The 12,225-nt window shown below is 47.1% G+C and overlaps 1 protein-coding gene across 2 annotated transcripts in view; it reads left to right on the top strand.

Annotated features, from left to right (window-relative positions):
* CD99 (CD99 molecule (Xg blood group)) overlaps positions 1–12,225 on the top strand; it is a 53,540-nt gene that overhangs the window by 31,628 nt on the left and 9,687 nt on the right. For both annotated transcript variants that reach the window (XM_030806714.1, XM_030806715.1), the window contains exons 6-8: positions 1,480–1,527; positions 3,078–3,128; positions 6,603–6,716. In XM_030806714.1, the coding sequence (XP_030662574.1) occupies positions 1,480–1,527; positions 3,078–3,128; positions 6,603–6,716 (213 nt within the window). The remainder of the gene's footprint in view (positions 1–1,479; positions 1,528–3,077; positions 3,129–6,602; positions 6,717–12,225) is intronic.

A 12,225-nucleotide genomic window follows, 5' to 3' on the forward strand; every position in this document is an offset into this window, starting at 1 on the left:
CTTTTTTTTTAGCCAAATGGTTGTCGAAAGTTTATAGTTTAGGGTTTTTTTGTTTACGTATTTAATTTTTAACACAGAAAAATATTAATGATGTCCATATCTTGTTGACATTTTGATGGCTATTTGTGCTAGTATTTTATATGTCTTTTTTGAGACAGGGTCTCACTCTGTTGTCCAGGCTAGAGTACAGTGGTGTGACCATATTAAATATAAGAGCATACCACAGCCTCCCACTCCTGGGCTAGAGAGATCCCCCTGCCTCAGCCTTTCAAGTAGCTGGGGCTGCAGGCACACAGCACCGTGACCAGTTGGTTTTTTCATTTTTTGTAGAGATGGGGTCTCAGTATGTTGCCCAGGCTGGTCTGAAACTCCTGGCCTCAAGCAGTCCTCTTGCCTCAGCATCCCAAATCTCTGAGATTACAGGCACGAGCCACCTCACCCAGCCTATATATTAATCTAAATGAAATAAATTTTAAATAAAGTTCCAAGTCTTTTGTTTGTACTGCATTGTAACATTACTTTTTGCTTACTGATGTTCCATGAACATTTTTCCATGTCATATATCATTTCTATTGTATGAGTTTTACTGATAATCATGTACTATTACATACTGCGTATATAATTATATACTTCCTTTAACTAATCCCTAATTCTGAAAATGTTATGTTTCTTCTGGCATTTTAGAATTATGAATTAACAAAGCAAATCTGAGTCACCTCCATGCACTATTTTTATTCCTTCGAAGACATTTCTAGCATTGAAATTGTTTAGATCAATGTGTGTGAGTACTTTCACAGCTTTTGACCTGGTTGTTAATTTGCTGCAGAATTTTACCAGTTTATTTTGATGCCAGGGGTGTGTGCAAATGTTCCTGTCTTCACACCATCTCCAATATTAGTTATCACCTAGGAAACCTTTGCAAATAGTGTGAAATTTTCTATCAACTTTCTCCTGGTTTCATGACTTTACTTTTAAAATTAAAAAAAAAAAAAAAACAAACCTGCATCAATTGGCCGTGGATACTTCTTATTTTGTGTATTGTATGCTTTGCCTTTTATTCTTATATTCTGAGATGACGTTATTGATTTATAAGCCTTCTTCATTTATTTACAGACATAAATATTGCCAGCATGCAATATTATGCTCATGTTTTTCCACTTTATTTATGGTTTTTTGTTTTGTTTTGTCTTGAGACGGAGTTTAGCTCTTCATGCCCAGGCCGGAGTGCAGTGGTACCATCTTGGCTCACTGCAACCTCCACCTCCAGGGTTCAAGTGATTCTCCTGCCTCAGCCTCCCGAGTAGCTGGGATTACATGTGCCCGTCACCACACCTGGCTAATTTTTGTATTCTTAGTAGAGATGGGGTTTCACCACGTTGATGAACAGGCTGGTTTTCATGAGTTTTTCCTTTATTCTAAGACATGAAGACCCTTAGAGGAGTTCCAGGTTGACAGATAATGCTGTATTTTCTTTCCTAGATAGCTTTTCAGATGCTGACCTTGCGGATGGCGTTTCAGGTGGAGAAGGTACAGTTATCTTGCTTTCTGTCTCTTTTCTCTCTCCATCCCATGATGCTCACCTGCTCTGCAGAATCACCACAGGGTCTAAACTCTCAGTTCTCTGTGAACTCACAGTGAAGTGTTCAGCCATCTCTGTGAGAACTCTGCCTGTTTGCTGAGGCTTCAAGGATGTGGGAAGTAAAGGCTGCCCCGTAGAGGTTCGGTCCTGGGAGAACAGTTCAGGGCCCAGGCAGCTGCCCCACTTTTCTGAGGGACAGGGCCTGTTGATTGGGCCCTTCTCACCACCTCCTCACGCATCCATTCACCTGTGTGTTCTTGCAAATAGCTAATGTTGTTTCAGCTTCGTTTTATTAGGCTGTTTTCTGTAATTTAAGGAATGTGAATATTAAAGCCCTGAGAATAGTGATAATGCCTGGGAGCACGGGTTCTCAGAGCACCCCTAGAGTGTAATAGGCAGGACCCCAGCTCTGTAGCTGGGTAACATGCACCCTTAGAGTGTAATAGGCAGCACCCCAGCTCTGTAGCTGGGTAACATGCACCCTTAGAGTGTGATAGGCAGCACCCCAGCTCTGTAGCTGGGTAACATGCTCCCCTAGAGTGTAATAGGCAGCACCCCAGCTCTGTAGCTGGGTAACATGCACCCCTAGAGTGTAAAAGGCAGCACCCCAGCTCTGTAGCTGGGTAACATGCACCCCTAGAGTGTAATAGGCAGCACCCCAGCTCTGTAGCTGGGTAACATGCACCCTAGAGTAAAGCAGCCCCAGCTCTGTAGCTGGGTAACATGCACCCCTAGAGTGTAATAGGCAGCACCCCAGCTCTGTAGCTGGGTAACATGCACCCTAGAGTTAATAGGCAGCACCCCAGCTCTGTAGCTGGGTAACATGCACCCCTAGAGTGTAATAGGCAGCACCCCAGCTCTGTAGCTGGGTAACATGCACCCTTAGAGTGTAATAGGCAGCACCCCAGCTCTGTAGCTGGGTAACATGCACCCCTAGAGTGTAATAGGCAGCACCCCAGCTCTGTAGCTGGGTAACATGCACCCTTAGAGTGTAATAGGCAGGACCCCAGCTCTGTAGCTGGGTAACATGCACCCTTAGAGTGTAATAGGCAGCACCCCAGCTCTGTAGCTGGGTAACATGCACCCTAGAGTGTAATAGGCAGCACCCCAGCTCTGTAGCTGGGTAACATGCACCCCTAGAGTGTAATAGGCAGGACCCCAGCTGTGTAGCTGGGTAACATGCACCCCTAGAGTGTAATAGGCAGCACCCCAGCTCTGTAGCTGGGTAACATGTACCCCCATAGAGTATAACAGGCAGCATCCCAGCTATACAGCTGTGTAACATGCACCCCCATAGAGTATAACAGGCAGCACCCCAGCTATACAGCTGTGTAACGTGCACCCTTAGAGTGTAATAGTCAGGACCCCAGCTCTGTAGCTGGGTAACATGTACCCCCGTAGAGTGTAAGAAGCAGGACCCCAGCCTCTTCACAGTCCTGGCTGTGAATCTTTCCTTACCCCAAATCTTCCTGTTGCAGACATTGCTTTTGTCTTGCAGGAAAAGGAGGCAGTGATGGTGGAGGAAGCCACAGGAAAGAAGGGGAAGAGGGTAGGTGCACCTGGCTTCTGTCTTCTTGTCTGTCCCTCATGGTGTTGAGAAGGGGAAGCAGAATGTCTGAGAGTGGCGGACTGCACTGGCATCGGCCTCCTAAAGCTACTGGCAGGAGGCACGAGTGTTCTGTGCCAAGTGCTCCCAAGTGATGTAGCTGCAGAGGTCCCCCCAGCAAAGCAGCCCTGCCCCAGGTGCCCATGTGACCCGGATTTTATGTTTGGTCACCTGCCCACGATGCCCTGGCTGGCAATCTGACCGCTACATCACGCTTAGCCTTGTCCTTGTGTTTACGAAAGCTCCTACACTCACCCTAGTGATCAGAAGCTTGTGACGCAGTATCCTCAGTTGCGCTTGGCCCTTGAGAACGTCAGTAACCACGTGGCGGGTGGAAATGTGGATCACTCCCACCCTGGCTGTAACAGGCATTGCGTTCTCCATGGAAATGCCGGTGACGTATCTCCTGTCTCCTTTTTCATAACCTTTTCCCTTAGATGGGACAAGAAAATGATGACAGAAAGAATACCTTTTAAAACGTAAAGAAAACAAAATGAGGTAAGAGAGAAAGAGAGAAGTAGGGAGGAAGAAAAGAAGGAAGGAGAGAAGGAAAGAAGGAGGGATGGAGAGAGAGAAGGAAGGAGGGAAGAAGGGAAGGAAGGGAGGGAAGGAGAGAGGGAAGAAAGGAAAAGAGGGAGGGAAAAAAGGAAGGGAAGAAGGAAAGGAAGGAAAAGAAGGGAGGGAAAAGAGGGAGAAGGAAGGAAAGGAAAGAAGGAAGGAAGGGAGGAAGGAAGGAAGGGAGGAAGGAAGGAAGGACAAAGACAGGGAAAAGGAAGGGAGGAGGGAGGAAAGAAGGAAGGAAAGGAAGAGAGGAAGGAAGAAGAAGGAAGTGAAGGGAAAGAGGGAGGGAGAGAAGGAAGGGAGGAAGGAAGGAAGGAAGGGGAAGGGAGGAAAGGAGGGAAGGAAAGGAGAGAGGGAAACAGAAGAAAAGGAGGAAAGGAAGGAAAGAGGGAAGGAGAGAGGAGAGACAGGAGAGAGGGAGGGGCGAGGACAATAGCTTCGTATTTTAGTATCAAATTCTCAGGGACTTTGCTTCTAGCAAAATGCCTGGTTTTAAGCAACTTCTTTGGCAGAAGAGATACTAATTTGGCCAAAGATTTTAACACCTGTTTGCCATTTTTATCACTGATAAAATGTGGATTCTTAAAATATGCAACGAATGTTTGGTGGAAAAAGAAAAGTGGGTAGTCTACCCTTGTTTTAGGTATTTATTATTTTTATGGATACAGTTCTTGAATTCTAGGCTTTCTTTGAAGAGGTAGTAATCTGTAGCCCTCACCTAGGACTACAAGGTCATTTTGTAAAAAATAGCTAAGAAAACACATGTCTGGCATGTTTATCTCAGGCCATCGTTCTTGGCCTTCTAGAGAGTTAATGTCTAGTATGTCACTTCATCAGGGAGGGGTAGTTAAGCTTGAAAAATCTTTCCATGACATGACTGTGTCCTGCACATATTAAAGACTGGCCAAGTGAACACACCACCCACAGGCGATGTTTGGAGCCAGTGTTTTTGCTGAAAGTCAGACGATTCTCCTTCCCCGTCGTGGAGGGCGGAGAAGATTCTATCTGGAGAAGGGTCCTCTAAAGCTCACATCTGGCATTTGGAATTAAGAATCTCTTCAATGGCCAGTCGCGGTGGCTCACGCCTGTCATCCCAGAACTTTGGGAGGCTAAGGCGGGAGGATTGCTTGAGGCCAAGAGTTCAAAACCAGCCTGGCCAACATGGTGAAACCCCTTTTCTACAAAAAATACAAAAATTAGGCCAGGTGTGGTGGCTCACACCTGTAATCCTAGCACTTCAGGAGGCCAAGGCGGGTGGATCACTTGAGGTCAGGAGTTTGAGACCAGCCTGGCCAACATGGTGAAACCCCAGCTCTACAAAAAATACAAAAATTAGCCGGGCGTGTGGCATGCACCTGTAGTCCTAGCTACTCAGGAGGCACAAGAATTGCTTGAACCCAGGAAGCAGAGGCTGCAGTGAGCTGAAATAGTGCCACTGCACTCCAGCCTGGGTGACAAAGTAAGACTGCATTTCAAAAAAAAAAACAACTAGCCAGGGGTGGTGGCACACACCTGTAATCCCAGCTACTCGGGAGGCTGAGGCAGGAGAACAGCTTGAACCTGGGACGCAGAGGTTGCAGTGAGCTGAGATCGCACCACTGCACTCCAGCCTGGGCAACAGAGCAAGACTCTGTCTCCCAAAAACAAAAAAGAATTATTGCTGGAATAACATTAAAAAAAAAAAAAAAAAAAAAAGGCTGAGTGTGGTGGCTCATGCATGTAATCCCAGCATTTTGGGAGGCCTAGGCAGCAGGCAGGTTGCTTTAGGCTGCGAGTTCGAGATCAGACTGGGCAACATAGCAAGACCCCAATTCTATAAAACCACAGTAATTAACCAGGCATGGTGGTGCACACCTGTAGTCCCAGCTACTCGGAAGGCTGAAGTGGGAGGATCTTATGAGCCCAGGAGTTCGAGATTGCAGTGAGCTGTGATTACATCATTGCACTCCAGCCTGTTTGACAGAGCAAGAACCCATCTCAAAATAATACACAATAATAATAATTAATTAAATAGATAGAGATAGATTTAAAATGTTTGCATTGAAACCCAAAGCTGTCTTCAGGGGGTGAAAAAGGAGCATTCTAACGATACAAAATGCATTGGCAAATGCACCAAGCATTGCAGGTCTTTGTTTCTTTATCTTCTGCCCCTACCTGGGCTCTTTCCTCCAGGTTTGAAGTCCAGCTCTCTCTTTCTTTTTTGTTTTGTTTTGTTTTGTTTTGAGATGGTGAATTGCTGTGTCACCCAGGCTGGAGTGCAGTGGCACAATCTCAGCTCACTGCAACCTCTGCCTCCCGGGTTCAAGTGGTTCTCTGGACTCAGCCTCCTGAGTAGCTGGGATTAAAGGCACCCACCAGTACTCCCGGCTAATTTTTGTATTTTTCATAGAGACAGGTTTTACCATGTTGACCAGGCTGGTCTCAAACTCCTGACCTCAGGCGATCCACCTGCCTTGGCCTCCCAAAGTGCTGGGATTACAGGCGTGAGCCACCGCGCCCAGCCCCAGCTCTCTCTTTCCATCTGTCTTCGTCTTTTTTTTGTCTCTGCCTTGGTTCTGCTGAGCTTCTGCCCGTACCTCGCTGGCCTCTCTTCATGTCTCTTTTCTCCCACTCCACTCTCTCCATGGTCCGACCAAGTCTGCCCAGCACAACTGGTGATGGGAGACTGTGCCTTGCTTTGCCTTTCCTTGTACCATTCTTGGCATGCTTCCTTTGCACATCGGTCAGCTCAGGCGTCTGAGATGTTCTGAGGATCTTGGTGCTCTCAGACTGACTGTCTCTGCCAGCCACTGTCCCCTGGGATTTTCTCTGCACTGTGCGTGTCTCAATCATGATGCTGTGTGCTTCCTCCTGCAGCCGACGCCCCAGGTGTGATCCCCGGGATTGTGGGGGCTGTCGTCGTCGCGGTGGCTGGAGCCATCTCTAGCTTCATTGCTTACCAGAAAAAGAAGCTGTGCTTCAAAGAAAATGGTAAGTCTCGCTCCGCTGGTGCCTCTCCTTCATGCCTTGCTGATTGGAAAACTGTGCTTTCTTTAAAAGGCAGAAACCAAACTCGGGCTGGCACAAAACAGGTGCACGATGGCTGACGGTTCATGAAACTGCTAACACTCTGGAATCGAACCTTCTGGCTTTGATTCCAGGGCTCTTCTGCCTTGTGTTTGGTTGTGTGAAAGTTTACAAGTTGCTCACTGCTGCAGCGCTTGGGTTGTTTACGTCTACAAAGTGGGAAACGGTTGGTACATACGCTGCGGAATTGTTGCTGGGGTTAGAGACAGTCCTGCAGGAAAGCCTCTACAAGTTACCCTGCAGAGAGAGAGCAAAGGTGGAAGATACTTAGCTGTGATGATTTCTGCCCTGTTTTTCACAATCAATGTCATCATTAGGAGGACAGCCGTGACCAGGGGGCCGCCATGGTCCTTTCTCCACCCAGGAGAGTTAAGTTAAAACCCAGCACAAGGCTGGACATGGTGGCTCACACCTGTAATCCCAGCACTTTGGGAGGCCGAGACGGGCGGATCACGAGGTCAGGAGGAGATCGAGACCATCCTGGCTAACACAGTGAAACCCCGTCTCTACTAAAAATACAAAAAATTAGCCGGGCGTGGTGGCATGTGCCTGTAGTCCCAGCTACTCGGAAGGCTGAGGCAGGAGAATGGTGTGAACCTGGGAGGCAGAGCTTGCAGTGAACTGAGATCGTGCGACTGCACTCCAGCCTGGGCGACAGAGCGAGACTCCATCTCAAAAAACAAAACAAAACAAAACAAAAGCCAGCACAGCAGATTCCCTTTCTGTTAGTACCGAAAACCCACAGGCACCCAGGACCTGGGAAGTTTCTTGGATCGGGACTAAAATTTATAGGGGAATTAGGAGGAGGACGTACTCACCATTGCAGTCCTCCTAGGTCAGTCAGCAGGCTCTTTGGGACCTCGTATTCAAAAGTCCCTAAATCATTTAGGATCTGCTGTGAAGCTGGGAAGTAAGCCCTGCTATTTGGAACACAGCTAACGTGCATGCATCACTGGGCGGTTATATTTAGCTCTTGCTTTCCCTCTTGCATGACCAAGCATTGTGGTTTGCAGGGATCCCATCGACTGGGGACAGCTACTCTTATTTTTTATTTTTTATTTTCTTGAGACAGAGTTTCGCTCTGTTGCCCAGGCTGGAGTGCAATGACGCAATCTCGGCTCACTGCAACCTCCACCCCGCCAGGTTCAAGTGATTCTCCTGCCTCAGCCTCCTGAGTAGCTGAGATTATAGGCACCTGCCACCACGCCCGGCTAATTTTTGTATTTTTAGTAGAGACGGGGTCTCACCATGTTGGCCAGGCTGGTCTCCAACTCCTCACCTCAAGTGATCCACCCACCTCGGCCTCCCAGAGTCTTGGGATTATAGGCGTGAGGCACCACACCCGGCCAACAGCTACTGTTTTGTGGAGGAGCCCCTGGCGTCCCTCATGCCTCTGGGTGTCTGAACTTCTCACCCTGCTTAGATCTTAAGTCCTTATTCATTCTTGGTCACTGATGTCATTCACCCAAAGCACTGCTTCCTGACGATTTTAGAGGGATTCCTAGAACATTTGAATAGATGCTGGTGTGGACAAAGTTAGACTGTAGGGGTGGAGTTTCCCCGTCATCTCCCATCATTCCAGCATTTGACATCCACAAACATTATTTAGAGCGTGAATTGGAGAGTCCTAAACAGCTTTCGGATCTCAAGACTTTAAATGAGCTGCTCGTGTTTATTTCCCCGTTCTTGCTGTGGGGTTTTGGGCGGTGTGTGGAAGACAATTGCCTCCTACCTGGTGGACGGACTAGTGGAAAATGGTGTTTGGTTGATTGTTTTTTTTTTTTTTTTTTTTTTTTTGAGATGGAGTCTCACTCTGTCACCCAGGCTGGAATGCAATGGCTCCATCTTGGCTCACTGCAACCTCCACCTCCCGGGTTCTCCTGCCTCAGCCTCCCGAGTAGCTGGGATTACAGATGCGCACCACCACACACGGCTAATTTTTGTTTTTTTTTTAGTAGAGATGGAGTTTCATCATGTTGGTCAGGCTGGTCTCGAACTCCTGACCTTAGATGATCCACCCGCCTTGACCTCCCAAAGTGCTGGGATTGCAGGCGTGAGCCACGGTGCCCAGCTGGTGTTTGGTTGATTGAATGGCAGTGTTGAGCGGGACCCAAATGGACAGATGACCACATTCAAGGAGATGCCTATAAGAGACCTACGATTAGAACCACGTTGGAAAAAAGCAAACAGCAAAACATTCTTCTCCCCTCTTGCTTCTCCTCCAAGTAGCGGAGAGGTTAAAACAGTAGGGACTCAATGGAAGGGAATTTGTGTTTGCTTTTCAATGACATTTCTTTTTCTTTTCTGAAACTGGTCAACTCACAGCGTAATATTCAACCAAGAGGTCGGGAAGGCTTGTTTGCCAGGACAGAGTGTGTAATATTCTAGATGTTGTATTTCAAACTCTCTGGCTCCTTTTTTTTTTGAGACGGAGTCTCGCTCTGTTGCCCAGAATGGAGTGCAGTGGTGCAATCTTGGCTCACTGCAACCTCTGCCTCCTGGGTTCAAGCAATTCTCCTGCCTCAGCCTCCAAAGTAGCTGGAATTACAGGTGTGTATCACCACACCTGGCTAATTTTTGTATTTTCAGTAGAGATGGGGTTTCACCATGTTGGACACTCCTGACCTCAGGTGATCCCCCCACCTTGGCTTCCCAAAGTGCTGGGATTATAGGCGTGAGTCAAAGCACCCAGCCTCTTTTTTAGAATCCCAGACAATTGTTGAACACTTTTGCATTAAACTACGAAATCTCTGATTGATGATTCTCTGAAAATCTTTAGGTCAACCCAAATTGGATTCATGAGTTGCAAAGGATGTTTATTACCTTGTGCGTGCAGACGTAGGAACTTTTGGGATCTTGTAATGCTATTTCATATTCACATCCTGTATTAGTCTGTTTTCACACTGCTATGAAGAACTGCCTAAGACTGGATAATTCATGAAGGAAAGAGGTTTAATTGATTCATAGTTCAGCATGGCCGGGGAGGCCTCAGGAAACTTACAATCATGGCAGAAGGGGACATAAGGCACCATCCCGTTATCATGAGAACAGCATGGGGGAACCTTCGCTATGATTCAGCGACCCCCACCTGGTCTCTCCCTGGACATGTGGGGATTATGGGAATTACACTTCAAGATGAGATTTGGGTGGGGACACAGAGGCTCACCATATCACATCCGAAGACACACAAACTTGGGAAAGCACCCAGGAGGCTTAATAGACTTGATTTTGTCAAAAATTTGGAAATAGAATTGGGAAAAGGAAAACCAACTTTTCCTCTACCTTCTCTGCCCCCCGACCCCTGGGTCTTGGTCTTGGGTGGAGGCATTACCTTTTTTCATTGCAGGAGGTGGGGCAGGCATGAACAATGAAAGCTCTCACTGGGTAGAAACAATTTTCCTAGATTTTTCAAGAACAAAAGCAAATGTGTCCCGGCGTGGTGGCCCACACCTGTAATCCCAGCGCTTTGGGAGTCCGAGGAAAGAGGATTGCTTGAGCCCAGGAGTTCAAGATAAACCTGGGCAACATAGCAAAACCTCATCTCTACAAAAAATGTGAAAAATTAGTTGGGCGTGCTTGTGCCTGTCTGTGGTCCCAACTACTCTGGAGGCTGAGGTGTGAGGATTGCTTGAGCCCAGGAATTGGAGGCTGCAGTAAGCCATGATTGCAACACTGCACTCCAGCCTGGACGACAGACAGAGACCCTGTCTCTAGATAAAAAATAAAAATAACTTTTTGTTTGTTTGTTTGTTTGTTTTTGAGACAGAGTCTCGCTCTGTCACCCAGGCTGGAGTGCAATGGTGCGATCTCGGCTCACTGCAGCCTCCGCCTCCCGGGTTCAAGCGACTCTCCCGCCTCAGCCTCCCGAGCAGCTGGGACTACAGGCGCGTGCCACCACGCCCAGCTAATTTTTCATATTTTTAGTAGAGACGGGGTTTCACCGTGTTAGTCAGGATGGTCTTGATCTCCTGACCTTGTGATCCGCCCGCCTCGGCCTCCCAAAGTGCTGGAATTATAGGCATGAGCCACCGCGCCCGGCCCCCAAAATGATGTTTTTTAAAAAAGCATCCATTCTAAAGAATTGGCTTAGGGCAGTCCAAGATTCACTTTATACTACTGAGATGCTATAGGCTAATTTTCTTCTAATATTTTCAAAAGTCTTTTATTCTGATGCCAAATTAACAGAAGGTCCAACTTTCAATTCCTGGTTTGCTTTCTAGTTGTCTGGGGATTGATTTTCTTGGCCTTTTGTAAATGCACAAAACAAAGGGCCAAAAAGAAAATAAAGCATAACAAGAGAAGCAAGAGATGGTGAAACCCCGACACTACTAAAAATACAAAAATTAGGTGAGCATGGTGGCGGGCACCTGTAATCCCAGCTACTGGGGAGGCTGAAGCAGGGAATTGCTTGAACCTGGGAGGCAGAGGTTGCAGTGAGCCAAGATTGTGCCACTGCATTCCAGCCTGGACAACAGAGCGAGACTCTGTCTCAAAAAAAAAAAAAGAAAAAGAAAAAGAAAATGAAAACAAGGCACTATTCTATAAATACCAAGACCCTACCTCAGAAGAGGACCTTTCCAGCTGCATCCCACTCACAGCTTGGTTTTTATAACTGAATTATAAAATGAGTTTAATGTTCATCTCAGTGACATGGTTTTGTTAGTAGACATGGAATTGCAATGTAGGATCGAGTTATCCGGAAGACGAAAGATGTCAGAGCCCTCAGCCTCTGGCAGGATTTCGCTTTATGGGTTCAATTTCCGGGATGGTGATTTTGAGATCTGGCAACCCCATAGGTTCATGGGGAGCTTGGAGATTTCATAAGAAGGATGTGAGTATACCATGCCCTGGTCCTTCAAGAAACCATGGGCCAGGCGCAGTGGCTCATGCCTGTCATCCCAGCACTTTGGGAGGCCAAGGCGGGTGGATCACCTGAGGTCAGGAGTTTGAGACCGTCCTGGCCAACATGGTGAAACCCCGGCTCTACCAAAAATACAAAAATTAGCCAGGCGTGGTGGTGCACACATGTAATTCCAGGTACTCGGGAGGCTGAGGCAGGAGAATCACTTGAACCCAGGAGGCAGAGTTGCAGTGAGCCGAGATCGAGCCACTGCACTCCAGCCTGGGGACAAGAGCGAGACTTTGTCTCGAAAAGAAAAGAAAAAAGAAACCATGCCCAGTTTTGGGGATACTGTTATTCTACCAGACAGGCTTATTTTCTGGGACTGTGTCATTGCATTGAAATTTGTGGTGTTTGTTAAATTTGTATTAAAATTAGTCCCAGGCGAGTGGGTACATAGGTGAGTCTTCCGCATCTTTCCAACAAGGAGATGCCTTCATCAAATCCTGTGACTTGATATAGATTGACTGAGAAGCTTCGCAGTGTTATATTTTTGGGTTCACAGATTAGAAA

The sequence above is a fragment of the Nomascus leucogenys genome, chromosome X (genome assembly GCF_006542625.1).
Source record: "Nomascus leucogenys isolate Asia chromosome X, Asia_NLE_v1, whole genome shotgun sequence".
Taxonomy (NCBI): domain Eukaryota; kingdom Metazoa; phylum Chordata; class Mammalia; order Primates; family Hylobatidae; genus Nomascus; species Nomascus leucogenys.